Source organism: Protobothrops mucrosquamatus, unplaced genomic scaffold (assembly GCF_001527695.2).
Source record: "Protobothrops mucrosquamatus isolate PMUCROS unplaced genomic scaffold, P.Mucros_1.0 scaffold1241, whole genome shotgun sequence".
NCBI lineage: Eukaryota > Metazoa > Chordata > Lepidosauria > Squamata > Viperidae > Protobothrops > Protobothrops mucrosquamatus.
In genome coordinates this window covers 248,263-273,254 of record NW_015387448.1, presented here as the reverse complement: position 1 = coordinate 273,254, position 24,992 = coordinate 248,263, and the positions used below count along the sequence as shown (strand labels likewise).

At 41.2% G+C, this 24,992-nt stretch overlaps 1 protein-coding gene across 1 annotated transcript in view; it reads right to left on the bottom strand.

Moving 5' to 3' along the window:
• LOC107292003 (cadherin-4) overlaps positions 1–24,992 on the bottom strand; it is a gene marked incomplete at both ends in the record, with an annotated part of 277,419 nt that overhangs the window by 45,264 nt on the left and 207,163 nt on the right. Inside the window, one exon of the mRNA XM_015821060.1 lies at positions 14,342–14,479. Coding sequence (XP_015676546.1) covers positions 14,342–14,479 — 138 coding nt within the window. The remainder of the gene's footprint in view (positions 1–14,341; positions 14,480–24,992) is intronic.

Genomic DNA, 24,992 nt, shown 5'->3' with positions numbered 1-24,992 from the left:
TAACAACTTTTAAAGCGCTCCATGGCAATGGACCTAGGTATTTGCAAGACTGCCTCCTACCAAATATCTCCCTTCGACCAATCCGCTCCCACAGAGAGGGCCTCCTTAGGGTACCGTCGGCCAGCCAATGCCGGCTGGCGACCCCCAGGGGGAGAGCCTTCTCTGTGGCAGCTCCTGCCCTCTGGAATGACCTGCCCCCTGACCTACGTACAACTGCGGACCTGCGCCTCTTCCGCCGAGCCCTGAAAACTCATCTGTTCCATGCGGCTGGCCTGGCGTAGTTTTGATTGGGTTTTGTTAGGGGTTTTATATTTTAGAGCAGGCTTTTATATAATATTTACTGTGATTTTTATTATCGCCTGTTCACCGCCCTGAGTCCCATAAGGGAGATAGGGCGGTATATAAATTTAAATAATAAAATAAGTAAATAAATAAATAAATATTCTATTCATCTGACGCCTGAGCTGGAATGATGCAATGGATCCTTTCTCCCTGTTGTGAATGGTGGCACTGGTCAGTTCTAAAGCAGAGAGTGATCTGACTAGGAGAAGGACAGATGTTCCTATTTCTACCAAATCACATCACATCTGCTCTGAGATAAAAACAACTCTAATGCCTGGCCTTCTGCACGGATGAGGCCCCCCCGATGACCATTAAATGTAGCAACACAATGTTTTACCCATCTTTAATGCTTAGTTGTTGAGTGATAATATGTCAGGGAGAGCCTTAATGGGAACAATATTCTCTGCAAAGAGCCCCAGACCACAAACAATAATCCAATATGATTTGTTTGCATTACTGCTTCATATCCATATATAATTGGCTCTTGTGCACTTTTAAAAAAGAGTTTTCAAACCCCTAATAATTGTCCTTTGTGAACTGGTTTCCATCCTAAACATGTTGGGGGTCCTCTATGGGGAATTATATTTGTGCCAGGGGACTACATTAATTATCAGATCCACTGCTTCTAAAGATATGCAAGCAGGATACTGTGCAAAACAGGATCAGGGACAGCAAACTGGTATTTTTAGAAATAGTTTGGAAATGGTTTCAGAGGACCTGCCTGCCTCTGTCATAGAAAGCACAGCTGTTATGGGATATTGCAGTATCTTTGGAAGTTTTGGCTATTTGTCCATGTAGTTCAGGATAGAACATAGAACACTGAATAACAGTTGGAAGGGACTTTGGAGGTCTTCTAGTCCAACCCCTTGCTCAAGCTTGCAGGACTGGCCTAGGGGAAAATTTTTAATGGGGGTTTTAAAGTAATTTTAAATTAATCAGACCAATTATTAATATTTGTTTTTAATTATGTTTTAATCTGTAGTTTTGGGATTTGCATTTTTATCTGGTTGTTAGCCGCCCTGAGTCCGCAAGGAGAAGGGCGGGATATAAATATAAACAATAAAATAAATAAATAAATAAGCGGGAGTCCCTATACCATTTCAGACAAATGGCTGTCCAGTCTTTTTAAAAGCCTCCAGTGATGGAGCACCCACAATTTCAGAAGGCAAGCTATTTCATTGGTTGATTGCTCTAACCGTTAGGGATTTTCTCCTTAGTTCTAGGTTGCTTCTCTCCTTGGTTAGTTTCCATTCATTGTTTCTTGCCTTGCCTTCTGGTGTTTTGGAAAATAGGTTGACCCCCCTCATCTTTGTAGGAGTCCCTCAAATATTGGAGCATTGTTATCATGTCTCCCCTGGTCCTTCTTTTCATTAGACTAGACATACCCAATGCCTGTAATCCTCCTTCGTGTGTTTTAGCTTTTAGTCCCCTAATCATTCTTGTTGTTCTTCTCTGCACTTTTTTAAAGATGACTCACAGTGGCTGGCAGCAAGTGGTTAGAGAGGAGTGAACAACGTAACACCAACACACCATTCACAGCCTTTCAAATACAGGTAGTCCTCAACTTACACACATTTATTTAATGAGTGTTCAAAGTTACAATGGCACTGGAAAAAGCATTCATGACTGGTTTCACATTTATGACCCTTGCAGCATCCCCATGGTCACATGATCAAAATTCAGGCACTTGGCAACTGGCATGTACTTACGACAGTTGCACTGTTCCAGGGTCATTTTGATCCCTATTTGTAACCTTCCCAGCCAATGTATGAAAGCAAGGTAAGTCAGATTCGCTTAATGACCGTATGTTTTACTTAACAGCTGCATGGATTCGCTTAACAATGGTGGCAAAAAGATCGCAAAATGGGGGCAAAACTCACTTAACAACTGATTTGCTTAGCAATGGAAATTTGGACCTCAATTGCAGTCATACTTCGAGGACTACCTTTCTCTCAGCATCTGATTTAAGCACAGCAGTTTCCTGCTGTCTTGAATTGGGCTTTCACGGTGAATAAACATGCAAATCCAAGAAAAAAATATCCCCCTGAAACAAAAATCCCAGCCCCATTCATTTCATATCACATCCCCACCTCCTGTAACCCTCCTCACTAACACAGGCAACAAAAATAAACAAGTGGTTTCTTTTTGCTCTGCACAAAATATTCCATCTGGAACGTTTGTGTGCCAAAGACGTGCTCTACCAAAGCTACAGTCCTTCCCCTAAAGTGACAAAACCGATGCAAACAAAGATGATTTTGGAGCCGGAGACGTGCTGTTATTTTGTACGGATGCTACAGAAATTACGAGGTGTTCTAAATGCTTTAATCAGAAACCATTCACCTGTAGCTGGTCAGTGTTGGGGCAGCGTTGACCTCTGTTAACAATGACAATGCAAGAAAATTAATCAAAGGTTTGGGCCAAGATAGCTTTTTTTAATTAAAACAAAAAATCTGGGAATCATCCAAACACTTGTTTTCTTTCCTTTTTCTTAATCGGTACCATCTGTTTGAAAAGGGTCAGATCCAGGCGAAGAATTCCTAAAGGCTGTCAATTTCTCTTGTAAGGTAGCATTTCTACACAGGGCTTTGTCTAGACGGTACATTTCAAGGACAGATAGGACTTAGTCCTTTCCAAAAGACTGCCTCTGTCTCCCAACCAGGTGCTTGGAAAGAAAAGAGAACAGCCCTCAGTTGGCAGCACCTTCTAATTTCCCTTCAACCGACACTGGAAAAAGGAAGTTTAGATGCCTCCAGTGACATGTTTTCAAGCTGTACTCAGCTGTTACACTGTCAATAGCAAACGCTGGAGCCGATGCAAGCCAATGTTTTGCTTATTTTTTTTATCACACCACAGATTCCCAGCCTTTTCCTCACTACAGACTGATATATCAGGGTTGAATACTTGTTTTTTTTGGTCAGGACTGTTTCTGGAGTGTCTTCTGGAATCGACGCCTCTTCAGAATTAAGATTCAAAGAGAAAGGGGGATCGTAGAACATCTATATAAATAAAAATGTAAATGTTCGTTTGTTCAAAATCTTAAATCTCTGAAAGTTCTTCACCGATTGCTTTGAAATTTTGACACACCGTTGCATTCGAATACGCGCGTGTTTTTATATACCTATATTATATAGATGTCACACCTGTGACAGGTAAAATATGCTTTTTTTGAAAAACAGCACCATCTGTTGGACGTAAAAGCAACACACGCTTTTACCAGACTGAGCCACAGCAACGCGTGGCTGGGTACAGCTAGTAGAATAATAAGGTTGGAAAGGACCTTGGATTTCATTTCCTGTTTATTTTCTCCCTCCTTTCTCGTGCCTATTCTGTTAGCAGGATGCATGACTGAGTGCCAAAATGGTACCATAGTTAAGGTGATTCCAGTTGCCTGTTGGCCTTGAACGCTCCCTCAGTGATGTTGGGCCAGTTCTCCTCCTTCCTCAACAATTTACTCTAAATATTCATTGTGGCAGAAGAAGACTAGAAAGACTGCTCTGTTTGTTATCTTGAACTCCTGGTGGAAAGATCTCATATAGAACTAGTGAAAGGGTGAATAAATGAATAAAGGAACAAAAAACTCTTCACTGAAGCAAGACAAAAGTCCATCAAGTCAACACTGGCTGTATTTTAATAATAATAATAATAATAATAATAATAATAATAATAATAGTAGTAGTAGTAGTAGTAGTAGTAGTAGTAGTAGTAGTAAAGTTGGAAGGGACCTTGGAGGTCATCTAGTCAACGCCCTGCTCAGGCAGGAAACCCTATACCATTTCAGACAAATGGCTGTCCAGTCTCTTCTTAAAAATTTCCACTTCTGGAGGCAGGTTGTTCCACTGGTTAATTGTTCTAACTGTCAGGAAGTTTCTCCTTAGTTCTAGGTTGCTTCTCTCCTTGATTAGTTTCCACCCGTTGCTTCTTGTCCTGCCTTCAGGCGCTTTGGAAATAGCTTGACTCCCTCTTCTTTGGGGCAGCCCCTGAGATATTGGAACGCTGCTATCATGTCCCCCCTCGTCCTTCTCTTCATTAAACTAGACATACCCAATTCCAGCAACCGTTCCTTATATGCTTTAGCCTCCAGTCCCCTAATCATCTTGGTTGCTCTTCTCTGTACTCTTTCTAGAGTCTCAACATCTTTTTTACATCGCGGTGACCAAAACTGGATGCAGTATTCCAAGTGTGGCCTTACCAAGGCCTTGTAAAGTGGTATTAACATTTCACGTGATTTGTCCAAACACAATCAAATACAGTAGGTCAGTTCAGGAACTGCCATGTGGAAAACTAGGTTAGTTTTTACCTTGGGGTATGTGTTGTGTGTGCATGCATTGTTGGGGGGGGGGGGAAAGATGGAAAGGAACTGGAGGGCTTGGATGTCAACTAAAGTGTATTTTGTTATTACACATAGATTAATATAGTGAGTAATTGATGTTGCTAGTGCTCAATTGTCCTAGTCTTATTTATTCTATGGATATGTGCATAAGTGTTTGCTTAATTATGAGCTTACTGGACAATTCTAACAATTTCTCAACCTTCCTTCCTTCCTTCCTTCCTTCCTCCCTCCCTCCCTCCCTCCCTCCCTCCCTCCCTCCCTTTTGTTTAAGCATCAGGCAGCGTGAATCATTCAGCCTTTGAACATGACTCTGTGACTCTTCTCTTTGGTCCTTAACGTAATTCCTCTCTACACCCTTCTGACAGCATGGATACCCCTCTACCCCTAGATTCACTAAAGAAAGTCCAAGTGGTGATTAAGCATAGCAGCAACTGGGAAGAAATGGTTGTCTGCAACCCGGGTTGCTTTTAAGCAGCTCCTTTCTTGGTTTGGCTTTAGCGCTCGGCAGGACTACCTCAAAGCAGTGCCAAAGGGCAAAATTTAAAGTGGCTTTTAATGGGGCCTCCTAAGGCTCAGAGAAGTCAAACAGGCAAGCATTTTTCTTTTTTACTTTGGGGAAAAAAAAGGCCTTGATTGCCAGAGTTTTTATTCCCTCCCTCCTCCTTCAAGAATCTACCCTCTCTGCTAATCACACAAACACTTCAGCCTGGCTGCATAATATTTTTTCTTCACGTGGGCTACTGGAAAAGAGAGAGGCAAGGAGGGAGAGAAAAGGAACGGGAAAAAAGTTCTGCACAGTAGGCAGATTTAAGCTAACTTTTAATTAACATTTAAGACACAGAAGTCTGATCATGCAAATTTGTTGGCGTCGCCTCCCGGTTGCTTGATTGTTCTTGATTGAATACGATAAAAATAGACTTTATGTGAACCATTGACGGGCATGGATATGCCCTTCTCTCTGAATAAACACTGGTTTGTCTCAAACGAGTGTCCACAGATGGCTAATAACCATCTCCTAGGACAGGGGTAGGCAACCTTGGCTCTTTTATGACTCGTGGACTTCAACTCCCAGAATTCCTGAGCCAGCATGGCTCAGCATGGAAACCTCTCCATTTCTCCTCAGCATGGCTGGCTCAGGAATGCTGGGAGTTGAAGTCCACGAGTCATAAAAGAGCCAAGATTGCCTACCCCTGTCCTAGGCAGAAGAGGAGACATATGTTCCACCCCAAGCTCCGAGAAGACAGATGTAACCCAACCATGATCTTGGATTGAGGAAATACAAAAAATTGAAGACAAGGATTAGGAGGGACATGATTACTGTCTTGCATTACTTGAGGGGCTGTCACAAGGAAGAAGGGATTGACTTATTCTCCAAAGCACCTGAGGAGAGGACAAGAAATAATGGGTGGAAACTTGCTAATGAGAGAAGCAACCTAGAACTAAGGAGAAATTTCCTGACAGTAAGAACGATTGATCAATGGGACAGCTTGCTTCCTGGAGTTGTGGGTGCTCCATCACTGGAGATTTTCAAGAAAAGATTTGACAACCATTTGACTAGGGTGGTATGGGGTCTCCTGCTTGAGCAGGTGCTTGTAGGTCAAGTACTACCTGTTTAGCACAGATCCTGACTCCTGGTTATTTTTTTTTATGTCTTTTACGTATAAGCAACATCTGATCATATTCCCCCCCCCAAAGTAAACTATCCCTAAGTAATGAAATCCAGCATTAGCTGTTTCTCATAAAAGAGGTAAGCTATAAACAAAGTTAAAAAAAATTCCTTTAAAGAAAATAATTGCGCAGATAGGATTTAATATGTTGCTCATCAGAAGTTGGTAGAAATGAATTCTGAGCTGGTTTAATTCTTTGAGCATCACAGACTGCAAGATATATATAAATATATATATGTGCACAGATTTATGTAATAAGATAATTAGTTCTTTATCTTTCTTATGCAGGCATAACTTTCTATTTGATAAACAGCTGTGGGGATATGACTAAACTTACTGCTTCAGTCAGGCAATCATTTCTGTCAAAATTATCAGTCATGGGCAGAATCACTGCTCAGAGACTGTTCCTTAAATGGATTGTTCTCGATTGCAGAATTTCTGATTTAGCACTGTGGCCTTTATGAGGAGCTGTCCCTTCCTCCGATTAGGAAATACTTTAAATTATTTCCCCAGATCTATTTATAATCGTACCCAAGACAGATTAGATCTCGGTCTTAGACACGACTACAATATAAAGGAGTCACTTTTCTTATATGTCTATCAGGTTTTAAAGGTGACAATTCGTTCTGGGTAAAACTTCACTCAAAACGGGGTAAAATGCTGGAAAAAACGGAGTCAATAATTCACTTAGTGACGTCAACAAGTCAATTATTATGTCGACAATTCACTTAGACCGAAGCTCACTGACTTTGCTCATCAGAATGTCGCAAAATGTGATCGCATGGCCCAGGGAGAGTGCAACCATCATAAATACGAACCAGCTGATGAGCGTCCGAATTTTGATCATGTGACCACGGGGATGCTAAAACAGTTGTAAATATGAAAAACAGTCACAAGTCACTTTTCTCCAGTGCTGTTGTAACTTCAAATGGTCACTAAATGAAAAGTCATATGTTGGGGTCCACCTGTATAATCAAGTCCATATGGGGAAATTAATCTATATACCATGGTATGTTTTTCCCAGTTAATGTCACCTTGGATGGGTCACAAATATCAAGATGACCGTACATTTGATTGGATGGTCCTTTTTTAATTTATGCTGCACACACAACACATGAAAAAATGAGCAAGGCTTCCGTTATGTTGCTATAATTGCCATATTGACTTTTCTGACCCTCCACGGATGCCTCTGGTCCTCCAATTTCCTTTACTGTCATCCTCCTTTGAACTGAAGCATTAATTCCTGCTGTGGAACATGCAGACTGTAATAGCAATGCATGGTTATGTCCTTTTGCAATACATTTTTATCCTAAAACTATTAAGTCTCCAACTACCTTTTGTGATTGACAGGTAATTTAAGAACACGACGAGAGACGCTTTCGGGTGCTTTAGTGCCAAACTTGAGTTCTTGATTCCTTTTCTTTCTGGCAGCACTCCAGATATAACAATGTCTTGCCATTGTTTGGGTGGTATCTTCTCTGGTGTAACTCAGGGGCACAAGTATTTTAAATCACCATCTAGCTCTTGGCACAATAAACCAAGTTCTGAGTTACATTCTTTCTTTTAAGAAAATGTTAAACCTTTGCTTTATAGATCAGGGGTGTTAAACTGCCGGCCCGCGGGCCAGATGCGTCACGTGGAAGCCGCGCCCTCCCCAATGCTGGCAATGGCAAAACCGGCCCGATACATTGCGCAACGTCACGTGACATCGCGAGTTTGACATGCCTGGTATAGATAATCCTTGACCTCTGATCACAATTTGTAAGGGGAGAATTTCTGTTGCTAAGCAAGGGTTAAATGAGTTGCACCTGATTTTACAACTTTTTTTTGCCACAGCTGTTAAGCAAATCACTGCAGTGAAATGAATCACATGGACATTAAGCAAATCTAACTTATAACAGAATAACAGAATTGGAAGGGACCTTGGAGGTCCTAGTCCAACCCACTGCTCAGGCAGGAAACCCTGTACCAGGGGTGTCAAACTGCCAGCCCGTGGGCCGGTTGCATTAGGTGGAGGCCGCACCCATCCCAGCTCCAGCAATGCAAAAAAAGTCACGATACGTCACAACACGTCATGTGACGCGGCCAATTTGACACCCGTGCCCTATACCATTTCAGACAATTGGTTGTCTAGTCTCTTCTTAAAAAATTCCAGTGTTGGAAAATTCACAGCTTCTGTAGGCAGGTTGTTCCACTGATTAATTGTTCTGTCAGGAAATTCTCCTTAATTGGACAATAGGTTGCTTGATTAGTTTCCATCCATTGCTTCTTGTCCTGCCTTCAGGTGCTTTGGGGGATAGGTTGACTCGCTCTTCTTTTGTAGCAGCTCTTCAAATATTGGAAGACTGTTACCATGTTCCCCCCCTAGTTCTTCTTTTCACTAATATTTCCCCCCTAGTTCTTCTTTTCACTAATATCTGCAAGACCGCCTCCTACCAAACACCTCCCTTCGACCAGTCCGCTCCCACAGAGAGGGCCTCCTTAGGGTGCCGTCGGCCAGACAGTGCCGGCTGGCGACCCCCAGGGGGAGAGCCTTCTCTGTGGCAGCTCCTGCCCTCTGGATACTGGATGGGGGGCTGGATGCATGTCAACACCTGGACGCGGAAAAAGCGGCTCGGGACTTCCGGGTAGATAAGGCACGCCGGCCGGACCGCATCAAACTAATACAAAATCACCCCCAAAACATACCCCATAAAAATCTCGTCCGCTGTTATTTAATTTGATTTTAGAACAGAAATTTGTGTATATTTATCGTGGTTTTATTATCGCCTGTTCGCCGCCCTGAGTCCCGTAAGGGAGATAGGGCGATATATAAATTCAATAAATAATAATAATAATAATAAACCAGACATAACCAATTCCAACAATCGTTCTTTATATGTTTTAGCCTCCAGTCCCCTAATCATCTTTGTTGCTCCTCTCTGCACTCTTTCTAGAGTCTCAGCATCTTTTTTTATATTGTGGCAACCAAAACTGGATGCAATATTCCAAGTGTGGCCTTACCAAGGCTTCCTTCATTGCCTTTGTGAGAAGCCAACTGGCAAGGTCAGAGTGTTGATCCATTAATTTGCAAGAAGAATTGACCAAGTCTAGCACTGTCCATTCTGGCACTCAAAATTGCCTTTGCTTTTCTATTAATTTTGCATATTTATATCGTGAATGTTTTTTTTTTTTATCATGAAAATCAAGCCAGCCTTCTCAGATGGTCTCTATCCTGGTTAGACCTATTGACCTGTTGAACTTCAGCTTCAAAATTCCATTCTACAGCTGCTTGTCCAGTGATACTATTTAGTTTCTAAAGGCTTCCTATGTTTTCCTTACGGTTTTAATACTTGCATTATTTGCTTCAAGAATAACAAAACAATATGGGCATAGAACTGCCAGTCTTGTGTGCTGGGACGCATTGATACATGACAGGAATTCATTATTTAGAAGATTATCTCTGCATTTTTAGTCCAGAGAAAAGTAAAAAGTTGAATGTATTAGCGCCTTACATGATAATATCCCATATTAGTCTAAAAGCCATATTCTCTTCTCAGTGCAGGTAAGTTCTCCACCAACCTGAATAAATGTCTGGAGAACGTCTTGCAGAATCTAGTCCAAAGTCCTTCTCAGTGAAAGCGTGTATACAGGTAGTCCTCAAATTACAACAGTTCATTTGGTGAACTGTTCAAATTTATTATGGCACTGAAAAAAGGGACTTTGGATAGTTTTTCCCACTTTACAACTGTTGCAGCATGGTCACATAATCAAAATTTAAATGCTCGGCAACTGACTCATATTTATGACGGCTGCAATGTCCCGGTGGTCATGTGATCCCCTTTTGCGACCTTCTCACAAGCAAAATCAACGGGGAAGCCAGATTCACTTAATAATCGCGTTCCTAACTTAACAATTGCAGTTATTCACTTAATGATTGTGGCAAGAAAAGTCGTAAAATGGGAGAACAATCACTTAACAAATGTTTCACTTATCAACAGAAATTTTGGGCTCAATTGTGGTCATACGTAGAGGACTAGTTGTACCTACTGAATCTCTAGCAGGTGACTGTCCATGCTTTGCTTGAAAATGTCCAACAGGACAGAATTCACATCCTTATACGTGATTTTATTACTTAACTGCCCTTACAGGAAAGAAATTTTGTATGAACCTTCAACCAAAATCTTTAATTTTAAGGGGGTCCCTGTGGTAGCAAGGAGCAGGGGCCTGCCCTTTTCTCTGTGGTAGGTTTTCAGGTATTTGGAAAATGCTATTGTGTCCCATTGAATCCAGAGGCTGTAGTGCATTGTGTAATATATTCCTAGGAATTTTATTTGGTGTCATTCTGATGGTGGAACCCAGTCTTCCGTTATCCCTTGCATGCAAAAATAAAGCAATGTCTAGTGATGGCTTGATCAGGCAAGATATTTTCTATGGAAAGTAAATAATTGAAAGTTAATTGAGAAAGACAGGGATCTTTAGGGGCTGGGACAATGGAATAAAGTGTCTCAAAATACCATAGACGAGACTTCAGATTTTCAATATTTGAAATAATTAGCTGTACATTTTACACTGAAAGCAGTAAAATTCATGTTAAAAATATTTCATTGTTTTCTGGGAGACAACCATTATTTAAATTCATACAGTCCTATGAGTAACACTAGCGTTTGTACATTTGATATAAATTGTCCTTTTTAATTCTGTAGATCCTTCCTTCCTTCCTTCCTTCCTTCCTTCCTTCCTTCCTTCCTTCCTTCCTTCCTTCCTTCCTTCCTTCCTTCCTTCCTTCCAATATTAGCAAGAGTAAACTTTCCTTTTGTTTCACCGAAGAAGTAGATGGATTTCCACAGACCCTTGATAAACATTTTAACTTCTATATATTAGTGCAGTATCTTTGACAACAATGTACAAACGTGCAGTAAATATGAAAAAATCATAACCACTAGATGTCACCACATTTCACTCAAATAAAAGTAGAAAGGAAACTCCTTGGATACTTGCTAACCTGTCATTTGAAACTGCTTGCCCTCTCACCTTCCAACTACTGCATGCAATATAGACACTCAAGGAAGTTCAGAGTCAGGAGGGGTGACACAAAAGAAAAGCTTTTACTCTCCATAGTAAGAGCCAGTGAGGTGACAGGGTTATTTAGATCATTGAAATACTACCTTCAGAAGGTATTGTGTGCACAACTTTGTTCCCATCATAGAACATTCTACCTGTTAGAATTCATTGTTGGAATGTATTTCTATGCAACAACGACAGTAGTATTCAACCAGTAGATGGCAGTATTTACAAGTTTGGATTATGGTATATTCTCTTTTATGCCAAGTAGAGTTTCCTGTTTCCTGTTATAGTAATATAGTTGAGGAGTAAAACACATGGTGACTATACTCTTTGTTTGCTCTGTGGTGCTTTATATAAACAGAATTTCTAACACTGCCATTCTCTGGAATGTGCTTTCTTCTCAGAAGGGAAAGTTCTTCCATAATTTCCAAAGGCCAATTTCCTTTCATGGTAATTGTGGGAAGTTTTATAGCAAAATACAGCTAGTCCTCAAGTTACAACAGTTCATTTAGTGACCGTTCAAAGTTACAATGGCACTGAAAAAATGACTTATGACCGTTTTTCACACTTATGACCATTGCAGCATCCCCCTAGTCACGTGATCAAAATTGAGACACTTGGCAACCGACTCATATTTATGACAGTTGCAATGTTTTGGGATTGTGGGAGGTCACCCCCCCAGAAGGAAATATTTTGGGGAATATTAAAAAAGGCAGAATATTATATTTCCCCAAAGGATCTTAAAGGCAGAAAAGTAGGCCCAGTTTTTCCTAACAGCCCCAAGCAGAAACTAGGCAGAAGCCAGGTCTGTAGAAATACAGATTTGATAATCCCATTCAGAAGGTCTGAGGCCCCATTCATGAGCAAATACTGCCTGCAGAAACCCATTTAAGACAAAATATTTTGAAATCCCTTGCAGCAAAACTGACAGCTAACAACAGCAGAGTGATAGAATTAGAACCAGCAACCCCCTCACCCAAGAAATCCAATACAGGAAGTAGCCATTAGCTCCAGCCCCAGGAAAGCAGGACATGGCCTTTAAGACATAATAGGATTAACCCACCAACATCACAATACCAGAAGGGCACACTGAACCTCAGGTCAAAGTTCGTGCCACAGGAACAACTCCAAACACAAAAGCCCAAGAAGGTATACAAACCCACCACTCCCAGCTACATGTGGTCAGCTTTCCCAGAGCCACATTTCTGTCTGGCTCTGCTCTTCTATAAACTACAACCTTCTTTCTTAAGCAGTCTCCATTTTGTTTATTCCCGGCTTGGACTGGACCCTGATGAAGATTTTTCTTTCAACAGGATCATGTGATTACCTTTTGCGACCTTTTGACAAACAAAGTCATTGGGGTAGCCAGATTCATTTAACAACCATATTACTAATTTAACAACTGCAGTGATTCACTTAACAACTGTGGCAAGAAAGATCATAACATGGGGTAAAATTCATTTAATAACTGTCTCATTAAGCAACGGAAATTTTGGGCTCACTTGTGGTAAATTCTGTTATTATTCTATTACATCTAATGGGACCAAGAAGAAGGACCTTCTATGTCAGTGATGGCAAACCTTTTAGAGACCGAGTGCCCAAACTGCAACTCAAAACCCACTTATGCATCGTCGGGTGCCGGGTGGGTGTGGCCATTGGCTGGGTGTGCCCCATTGGGTGGGCGTGGCTCGATGGTAACGGCAGACTGGTTGGGACTAAAAAGTTCAATCAATCAATTCCAACTTTGCAAGATCTTTTTTTTTTCCTGCAAGAAGTTGAAATTGACTGATTGATTGAACCTTTTTTTTTTTTTTGCACACGGTGGCAGAGGCCTAAAGTGAAAAGGTTTTATAAAACCCAACTGAAGGCCTAGGACTGGGGCGACGGCGTGCGTGCCCACAGAGAGGGCTCTGAGTGCCGCCTCTGGCACCCGTGCCATAGGTTCGCCACCACTGTTCTATGTGGTAGCTCCCTCCCTGTAGAACAGTGTTTCTCAACCTTGACAATTTTAAGGCATGTGGACTTCAACTCCCAGAATCCCACAGCCAGCAATTCTAGGAGTTGAAGTCCACATGCCTTAAAATTGTCAAGGTTGAGAAACACTGCTGTAGAATATCATGCCTGCAAAGAAAAGATTGTCCCCCACTTTGATAATCTTTCCTGAGGCCCTAAAGACCTGGTTTTGCCAGCAGGCCTGGGAACCCCAGCATGATATGGAACCCATCACGTGGTTTGTTCGATTGTTATTACCAGAGGGGCAGTGAGGTTTCACTGAGTTTTGTATTTGGAGTTTTACTTCTGTAAGCCATCCGAAGTCACCATGAGTGAGTTGGGTGGCTATATGAACAAATAAAGATTTTGTGTATTATAATTTCTGGAAATCGCCATGCCCTCTGTGCACCTTCGGGAGACAAGCTATTCAACTGGCTCAAGTTTTGACGTGCATCTTGAAGTAAGCTGACTGAGCCACAATCGTAGGTCATATTGGTTCTCCCAAACCTGTACAATACGAAGTAAAGCTTCCCTTGACTAAAGCTGTTATGCTTTGCTTTGGCCTGGCATTTTAATAACTTGCATTAACAAGCTTCAGCCATTCACACACATAGTGCAAAAGAGACGATGTCTTCTGTGGAAACACCCTGAGAGGAAGAATCAACTCTTGTCACGGAGAAGCAAAGACTGTGATATTTTTTAGCACCATCCCTCTGCTGGCCCCTACCCGCCATTTTTCACTGCCTCAGAACAAAGTGGGAGCCAGATAGCTATGTTTGGTCATGAATCATTTTTTCACAGCCTCTCTCCATTTTTATTTGCTGAAAGCCTTCGTTACTCCGTTATCTGTCAAGTGCTCCCTATCTGCCAAGCCAGCAAACAAGAGACAAGTCATATCAAATGTCCATGAATTACAAACACGTTGTGTGTCCATAGATCATTGCGCTGATGTATTGATACTTACGGTGCTGCTAGTGAATTCGGGTGGGTTGTCGTTCACATCTGTCACCATAATGATTGCTGTCGCTGTGTTCGAGAGACCGTAGTTAAGGTTTCCTTCCATATCGGTGGCCTGAACAATGACTGTGTATTGCTGAACTTTCTGGAAACAAAAGAAAAAAAAAGAGAGACAAGAATGCATGATGCAAAATAGTATTTTATTCTTTCACTCGCTAAGTGCAAATCTATCAAGAACTATTCCTACTGAAAAGAAAATTTCTTAGGAACAAGCTTTCTTTCTTCCAAAGGGATACAGGTAATCCTTGACTTACAACCATTCGTTTAGCAACCATTCAAAGTTACAAACATACTGAGTTGTGAACCACACATAATTGCAGGAATTGGTTATGTCTAGTTTAGTAAAAAGAAGGACTCAGGGTGACATGATAGCAGTGTTCCAATATCTCAGGGACTGCCACAAAGAAGAGGGAGTCAAGCTATTCTCCAAAACACCTGAAGGCAGGACAAGAAGCAACGGATGGAAACTAATTGAGGAGAGAAGCAACCTAGAACTAAGGAGAAATTTCCTGATGTTAAAACAATTAATCAGTGGAACGGTTTGCCTCCAGAAGTTGTGAATGCTCCAACACTGGAAGTTTTTAAGAATAGAATGGACAACTATTTGTTTGAAATGGTATAGGGCAGGCATAGGCAACCTTGGCTCTTTTATGACTCGTGGATTTCAACTCCCAGAATTCCTGAGCCAGCCATGCTGAGGGGAAAGGGAGATTTTCAAGCTGAGCCATGCTGGCTCAGGAATTCTGGGAGTTGAAGTCCACAAGTCATAAAAGGGCCAAGGTTGCCTACCCCTGGTATAGGGTTTCCTTCTTGAGCAGGGGGTTGGACTAGATGACCTCCAAGGTCCCTTCCAACTCAGTTATTCTGTTATAAGTTGGAATTCACTTAATGCCCATGTGATTTACTTAACTGCAGTGATTTGCTTAACAACTGTGGCAAAAGAGCTTGTACAACCATTATTTAAATTCATGCTGCCAGATGTGTAACACTAGCGTTTGAACATTTGATATAAATTGTCCTTTTTAATTTTGGATGAAAATGAAACTATTTCAAGAGGAAAAAAACAAGTTGCCTTTTGAACAGCACTTTTGGGGCAACAATGACTTTGGATGATGAAAATCTCCATAGACATTTAGTGGGCTACCACTTAAGTATGAGTCAACAGTGTGCTGCAGCTGCCAACACGCCCCCCCAAAAACAAAACCCCAATGCAGCTCTAAGAGACATAGCATCAATGTCATGAGAAATGATAGTACTGCTTTAGACCACCCTGGATGAAGCTATATTTACATCCACGTTTGGTCGCCATAATAAAGGGCTTAGAAAGAGTGCAGAGAAGACCCAAAGGTGCTTTTTCAGGAGGCAACTGGACTTTCTTGTTTTTCTTTGAAGACGTTTTACTACTCATCCAAGAAGCTTCTTCAGCTCTGACTGAATGGTGGGGAATGGAAAGATTTATATTCCTGTAGACAGCTGGTCATTTGCATTCTTTTAGAGAATAGTTGAGGCCATTTGAAGTTTATCTGTGTCTAAACCTCCAAATGGCCTCAACGGCTATCTAAAAGAATGCAGATGACCAGCTTTCTGCAAAGAATATAAATCCTTCCATTCCCACCATCCAGTCAGAGCTGAAGAAGCTTCTTGGATGAGAAGTGAAACACCTTCAAAGAAAAACAAGAAAGTCCAGTTGCCTCCTGAAAAAGCACCTTTGGGACATCCATGACCTGGACGACAGAGAATCTCCATAGACACAGTGCAGAGAAGAGTAAGAGAGATGATGAAGGGTCTGGAGGCTAAATCATATCATGAATGGCTAAGGAAACTAGGTATGTTTAGCCTAAGGAGGAGAAGGCTTAGGGGACACATGATAGCCATCTTCCAATACTTGAAGAGGTCCCACAGGGAAGAGGGAGGTCCATTTGTTTTCCAAAGCACCTGAGGGTAGGACAAGAAGTAATGGGTGGAAGCTCATCAGCGGGAGTTCCAACCTCAAAATAAGGAGGAATTCTCTGATAGTGAGTATGATTAATCAGTGGAACAATTTGCCTCCTGAAGTTGATGGTGCTCCATCACTGAAAGTTTTCAAGAAAAAATAGTACAGCCCTTTGCCTGGGATGGTATGAAAACTCCTGCCTTGGGCAGGGGGCTTGAAGACTTCAAGGTCCCTTCCAACTCTATGATCCTATGATTCTAAGGCAATGACAAATCACTTTCCTACTGCTGTAAAGATCCATCTGTGAAAACAACAGGAGTCAAGCTTGACTTAAAAGAGATTTTACTATTTTTCTCCCTTTGGCATCAAAGAACTAAGAGATCAAGCATTTCTTCTCATTTACACTTGGCAGTTTTCTATTCCATTTTCTTTGCAGCGTGACCCCTACGAAGCAGCCACCAGGTACAGAGGTCATCACTTAGATATTTATCACTTGGAACAACCTGGGACTTTCAGGGCCGTTGACTGCTCTGGTCTTGCTGTCTTGCCTCCAGCGAGGGCACCGCAAAGGCAGCCGTCGTCTCTTTGTCAAAAGTAACTTGGAAACAGGCAGATGCTGTTTTGCAAATTGCAATCTGAACCTCACATTCAGCTGCAAGGGAAGGTCATCCTAGGCTACAGAAATCTCTCACCAGAGGAAATGGCATTTAACATGGCAACACCTTACAGCAGCATAGAATTCTTGCTAAAGGAAGCTGCTTAAAGATTGCTCCACCAAAACTGCAGACGGCGCCACTTAATGCCACACGAATTAGCCATGAACCAGAAATGTGTAAGAACTTATGGCTACTTATGAGCTAGGGGCCAGAGTTAAGAGAGTAACCAGTCTGGAATCCTTTCATTGCTGCAAATGATCCAAGTAGATCAATGACAGGAGCAAAGGATCAGAATCATATGTTAAGTTCCAGTTCAAAAGATTTATTGCTCAAGCTTACATAGGCAGTCTTCAACTTGTGACACAATTGAGCCCAACATTTCTGTTACTAAATGAGACATTTGTTAAGTGAGTTTTGCCCCCATATTACGACCTTTCTTGCCATTCTTGTTAAGTGAAGCACTGCAGCTGTTAAATTAGTAACATGGTTATTAAGTAAATCTGGCTTCTCCATTAACTTTGCTTGTCAGAAGATTGCAAAAAGGGATCACATGACCCCGGAATGCTGCAGCCATCATAAATATGAGTCAGTTGCCAAACGTGTGAATTTTGATCATGTGACCATGGGGATGCTGCAATGTTCATAAGTATGAATAATTGTCATAAGTCACTTTTTTTCTGTGCTGTTGTAACTTTGAACTTTGAAGGCAGGACAAGAAGCAACGGATGGAAACTAACCAAAGAGAGAAGCAATCTAGAACTAAGGAGAAATTTCCTGGCAGTTAGAACAATTAATCAGTGGAACAACCTGCCTCCAAAAGCTGTGAATGCTCCAACACTGAAAGTTTTTAAGAAGAGACTGGACAGCCATGTATCTAAAATGGTGTAGGGTTTCCTGCCTGAGCAGAGGGTTGGACTAGATAACCTCCAAGGTCCCTTCCAATTTTATTACTATTATTATTGTTGTTGTTGTTGTTGTTGTTGTTAAGCAAACTGTTGTAAGTCAAGGGCTACCTGTATACAAGACTCTAGCCAATTAACAGTCAATACTAAATTGGTGCTAAATAAGAGTTAATGGAATTTGGGAGGCAGCTGGATCATTTGTGGCAATGCAATGATTCCAGACCGATTACTTTCTTAACTCCACCCCTGGTTCTGCCCCTTCTTATCCTACAATAATTGCCTAAATGAATTCTTTTCTTGCACCAATTAAGTTCTTTCCAATTCTCCTTTTCATATGCCAGTTTCAGGCTTGGTGGTAACAGAAGATATGCAGTTCCCTGTTTCAAAGCATGTATAATACATGCTAAGACCAAATCAACTTAATTGTTGTACATCCATCCAAAAATGAGAAACTGAAAAAGTTTTGATGCTGAAAGGAATTGGGATGAAGTTTGAGGCATGAAGGGTAAGTGTAGGGAAAAAAAAGGTTGACTAGAGAAGCAGTAATAAAAATAATATGAATTTGGGCAAAACCTGAAATGTAAAAGGAAAATAGATCCATTTCTGAAAGCTTGAACATTGCATAGTCCAATATTTAGTTTACTAAAAATAATTCCTGACAATGACTCAATAGCGTAATGAGATTGGAAGTATTTTATGGCTTTTACAGAAAGAGGTGATGATGTCAGACATGCAAATGGACCCCGCAAAACACCTACTTTGCAGAAACAATGTTTTTAAAATGTGGAGTCCCTTGCTAATCCATATTTTTTGCAGCTCAGATAAGATGCCAGCAACCAGGCCATCTCGAATAGTACATTAAAATTAGTCCTTGGTTTATTGTCATTTTAGCCAAGGGAGATAATACGAGGCCAAAATAAAATAAGAAATAAAGAACAAGTTAAGTGTTTATTTAGAGTGTTAAACATACCCCTGAAAAGTCAGAGAATCGCCTAACTAGGAGAAGTAATTAAAAAATAAGAGGGGATTTAAAATATTAATCATCAAATGCTATTTGATAGGAAAGTGTAAAGCTTGGATTCCTAACACGCAGCAGTTTTTAAATAAACCATTTCAGTTATTTCTAATTAAATCACCACTGAGGCATGTCCCATTGTCCCAGTATATGAGAAAAGTATGCTACAGGCCCCTTCCAACCTTTTCATGCTTTAAACTGATGATTGAGTCATTCAGAAAAATTACCATTTCAATGTTTCTTTGTGATTTGTCACAGCAGTCTCCTGGGAAGCAGAAGTCCTCGCTTCTTCTGCTGTCCTGTGCTCCTAGTAGCTGCACTGTGAGTTACTTAGGAGTAACTTTCTTTTGAAGAGAGCAAGCTTAAACTCTGAATGGACACATGCAGATTCCAGGAACTACATTCTGCTGATACAGGAACTACATTCTGCTGATATTCTGCTGATATTCCATGGAATTTATAGACTTAATTTTGTTCACTTTTTCAAATCCACGCACCAAAAAAAAAGCCATTTATTGGTTTGCTCTCTGTTTATATACTAGTGGCTTGTCTTGTTCTGTCCTAGTGTTGATGGAAGTGCTCTTGGTGGTTCCTTGATAAGGCTGTTTACTGGTTGGCTTGGTAGTTCCTTAATTGGGGTATTGTTTACTGCTTGGTTGTTGGTCTAGTTGGCAACCTTGGCTCTTTTATGACTTGTGGACTTCAACTCCCAGAATTCCTGAGCCAGCCATGCTGAGGGGAAAGGGAGAGGTTTCCAAGCTGAGCCATGCTGGCTCAGGAATTCTGGGAGTTGAAGTCCATGAGTCATGAGGGGGCCATAGTTCCCCCATGCTGGCTCAGGAATTCTGGGAGTTGAAGTCCACGAGTCATAAAAGAGCCAAGGTTGCCTACCCTTGGTATAGGGTCTCCTGCTTGAGTCTGGGGTTGGACTAGAAGATCTCCAAGGTCCCTTCCAACCCTATTATTCTGATTCTGCTGACTGCTGAACGAGGATGTTTATTCATAATTGGAAGGTCTCTCCTCCTCCATCTATCACAGCATATCCGGTGAAAGTCTCAGATGCGAAATATGGGTTTCCCAATCTGAAATTCCAGGGAAGGACAGCCCAGTGCTTACTTCTAATTAGGGATGAAGATTACCACCCCATAAATGCCATGAAATCCACCTTGCTGACACTCCAAACAGGAATTTCATCACTGCGCGGAAAGTGAAACTTTTCCGTAATTGCTTTTCTGTCAGAGCAAAAACGGTCTAGTTGGCAACCTTGGCTCTTTTATGACTCGTGGACTTCAACTCCCAGAATTCCTGAGTCATCCATGCTGAGGGGAAAGGGAGAGGTTTCCAAGCTGAGCCATGCTGGCTCAGGAATTCTAGGAGTTGAAGTCCACGAGTCATAAAAGAGCCAAGGTTGCCTACCCTTGGTCTAGTACAAATCTTGATGTACTGTATATAAACAGAGAGCAAACCCCACTCTCTTTTAGCACTGATGATGTTACCAGGTTGGGTAATGAAATGTCTGCAAGAAAACAGTCAACTCAGAGAGCAAAAAGGACCCCACAGTTAAAACCTGAGCTACAAATATTCTATTGGTAAAAATAGAAGAGGTATCAAAATAATTGGTGGAAAACATAAAGAAACAGTTCTCAATTATGACGAAGGTGAGATTCACAAAATAAGAAGCTGAAAGTCACAGACACCCTCAGTCTTAGTAGGCAAAGAAATGGCAGGAAGGTTGCTTTGGCAGCAAGAGAGGTTTACTCAGTATGGGAAGCAGTTATTTTAAGATTTCGACTTTTACAGTCTGATTATTGGATGTGCTGCATCCAGTACCTTTGTGGCATATGATTGGGTCCAAAAATCTTTAAAATAAGGTTCAGAAAAATCCAAACTCCTCTCCATCACTGTTTTGCTGCTCAGCTGAGTGCTAACTTGAACAGGAATATAAAAAGGCTGTCCTTCTATAGCTCACACATTATGGCAAGGAATATTTCTTATATTCTGAGGTCTATAACATCTCTGCAGTTTGAACTGTTTCCCAAGAAGCCTGATGATTTTTGCAACGCATTATCTATCATCTATCTGTCTATCTCTCTATCCATCCATTGTCTCTCTCTCATCTATCTATCATCTATCTATCCTGCCTACCTACCTACCTATCTAGTTTCTCTATATATATATGTCCATCCTTCCATCCACCCATCCATCCATTATCTGTTGTCTGTCTGTCTGTCTATATATCTGTCTGTCTGTCTGTCTGTCTGTCTGTCTATCTATCTAGTCTCTCTCTCTATATATATATGTCCATCCTTCCATCCACCGATCCAACCATTATCTATCTGTCTGTCTGTCTGTCTGTCTGTCTGTCTGTCTGTCTGTCTGTCTATCCATCCATTCATCTATCTATCTATCTTTTATCTATCTATCTGTCATCTAATTATCCATCCATCATCTATCTAATCTATAATCTATCAAATCTATAATCTATCTATCTGTCTGTCTGTCTATCTGTCTATCTGTCTGTCTGTCTACCTATCTACCTATCTACCTATCTACCTATCTACCTATCTACCTATCTACCTATCTATCTATCTATCTATCTATCTATCTATCTATCTTTTATCTGTCATCTAATTATCCATCCATCATCTAATTATCTATCTAATCTATAATCTATCTAATCTACAATTATCTATCTATCTATCTATCTATCTATCTATCTATCTATCTATCTATCTATCTATCTATCTATCTATCTAATTTCTATCTGTCCATCCATCCATCCATCCCCTTATCCTTCCATCCAGGACCCATACATATAGCAAGCTGAGATCAAATCTATCTGATTCCCTATAATGGCTGGGGAATTCTGGCAACTGAAATCCACATCTCTTAAAGATGCCAAGTTTGAAAAACATTGCTCTACAGCATGGACTCAGACTCTTCTCTTAAAATGGATGGGCAAAGCCAATGCTTGCCACTCAGCCATATGAATCTGTGTAATCTTCTTTTATGTTTCCCAACTTCATGGCCATCGCTTTATTGGGTGGCGATCATTTTCTTATTTTCATTCTGGAGACCCATCTTTTTAATCAACCCTGAATTTCTCATCATGTCATCAGTCTGCTCCAATCAGCTTCATTAGATGAGTCATGGTTCTAGTAAGATAACAAATTGAGAAGCATCTTGATCATGTTTCCCTTTACTGACCTTTTTTGATGCTAAAAAGTCCAAAACATCGTAACCTTTAATCCAAGAGGAATTACTACAATCCCTTAATCATTTTGATTGACCTTCTCTCCACCTTTCTCAGCAAGGCACTATTCTCTTTGAGGTGTAGAGATCAGAACTGTATAATTTATTCATAATATAAGTTTGAAAAGGGGGTTCAGGAGCTAAAAACACTGAATTTGTCAGCTGGAAAGATGACAGCCCAGGTTTGAAATCCAAGCACAGTGCGATGGGGTAAGCTCCCATTCCTTGCCCCAGCTCCTGGCCACCTAGCAGTTTGAAAGCATGCAAATGTGAATAGATAAATAAGTACAGGGCTTTTTTTCAGCCGGAACGCGGCGGAACCGCGTTCCGGCACCTTTTTCCGGGCCGGCCGCACCGGAAATAGCCCCTCCCACACCGGAAATAGCCCCTCCCAAATTTTACTTGCATTCCTGTTCTCTAAAGGGGCGGTCCTAGGGTTTGATGAGGGCGTGGCCAGGTTTGAGTTCCGCCACCTTTTCTCCGAGAAAAAAAGCCCTGAATAAGTACCACTTTGTTGGGAAGGTAACAGCATTTTGTGGGCCTTGGCCAGAACTCGTGGACTTCAACTCCCAGGATTCCTGAGCCAGCATGGCTCAGCTTGGAAACCTCTCCCTTTCCCCTCAGCATGGCTGGCTCAGGAATTCTGGGAGTTGAAGTCCACGAGTCATAAAAGAGCCAAGGTTGCCTACCCCTGGCCTTGGCGGATAGTCAGGCTAGCCACATGACCACAGAAGCATATTCAGACAATGTTGGCTTACTTGGCTAAGAAACAGAGACAATTACTGCCCTCTAAAGTCAGACACTGGATAGGGGAAACCTTTATTTTTATTCAAAGTCTTGTCCAAAAAGGCATAACCATAACTCTGGCTGAGGAATTCCGGGAGTTGAAGTCCACATCTGAAATTTGCCAAGATTGAGAAACACTGGTTTAGCAGACTGCAGTGCATTTAATGAATCTTGGAGAAAGGGATCTTCATGAGGATAATATCCTGATAAATTATCATTTGAGAGCAGACACGGAGGCCTCCGGGCCGAAGTGAATCTCTTGTTTGTCTTCCGCAAGTCCAGATCTTAGAGCATCCTTGAGTCTGTTGGGCCAAATTACCTTATCTTTCTCTCCCATTTTTGAGTTTGAGGATTTATGGGTTAGAAAGCTTAAGGCATCAAATTCACATTTTAAAAACCCTTTAGTTGCATATATTCCCATCCATATTAGACTTTTTTTCAGGGATTAAGGAGGAACATTAGACTCCTGATCAGGACAATTTTCTATTTTTGAGGGGAAAAGTTCAGTTCCATTTACTCCAGTGACATGGCATGCAACATTTGGAAACTATCTATCTATCTATCTATCTATCTATCTATCTATCTATCTATCTATCTATCTATCTATCTATCTATCTATCTATCTATCTATCTATCTATCTATCTATCTATCTATCTATCTATCTATCTATCTATCTACCTACCTACCTACCTACCTACCTACCTACCTACCTACCTACCTACCTATCCATGCACACTTCAAACCTAAGAATACACTAGGACAGATGCTTGTCCACCCCAAAGATAAAATACCCAGACACAAACTGAGCAATGTGGTATATGCAATACAGTGCATTGAGCCATGTGCCGATCTGTACATTGGGGAAATGAAACAACCACCTCATAAACTCATGGCACAACATAGGAGAACAAATCCATCAGGACAAGAGTCAGCACTCCATCTACATTTAAAAGACCAAGGCCACTCTTTTGAAGAGAGCAAAGTCCACATTTTGGACAGAAAGGACCTTGGTTTGAAACAGGAATCAAAGAGGCCATCTATGTCAAAATTTAACAGCCCTCTCTCAACAGAGGGGGAAAAATACGACATCATCTATCTTCAGTCTACAACACAGTCCTTTCAGCAGTTCCAAGAAGGCTCCACACAAGAAGCAAAGAATGGAAACTGATCAAGGAGAGAAGCAACCTAGAACTAAGGAGAAACTTCCTGACAGTTAGAACAATTAACCAATGGAACAACCTGCCTCCAGAAGCAGTGAATGCTCCAACACTGGAAGTTTTTAAGAAGAGACTGGACAGCCATTTGTCCAAAATGGTGTAGGGTTTCCTGCCTGAGCAGGGGGTTGGACTCGATGACCTCCAAGGTCCCTTCCAACTTTATTATTATTATTTGCACCACTCAGGTGACCCTGAAGACACAGATAAGCCTCCAGGTAGCACTAACGACTTGCTAAAGGAATGCAAATGAGTTGCAACCAATTTTATGACCCTTTTTGCCACGTTGTTAGGCAAATCACTGCAGTTAAATGAATCAGGTAGTTGTTAAGCAAATCCAGCTTCCCCCATTGACTATGCTTGTCCGAAGCTGGCTGGGAAACCAATGGCAATCATGTAACCCCAAGAAGCTGTAATGGTTGTAAATCCATGCCAGCTGCCAAGTGCCCAAATTTTGATCACAAATTTTGATCATGGGGATGCTTGGATGGTCATAAGTATGAGGACTCATTGTAAGTCACTTTTTCAGTGCAGTTGTAGCCTTGAATGGTCACTAAACAAATGGATGTAAGTCAAGGACTACCTGTATTTACTCAAAGGACACAACTACTAGCGCTATTTTTTAAAATCTTCTGTACTCGTGGAAAGTTAGTTCATTTAGTTAAAAACTTAAGCTACAACTTTTATGGCATTAATTCAAGCAGAACTATTGTGAAAAGGTATTTTCCAAAACAGAATATAGTTCCCCTTCTCAAACCACCTTACACAGGATTTGATGCTTTTCATATCACACAAAAGGGGAAGGTTTTCTATTTTTCTCATCTTCACCACAAAGAAAT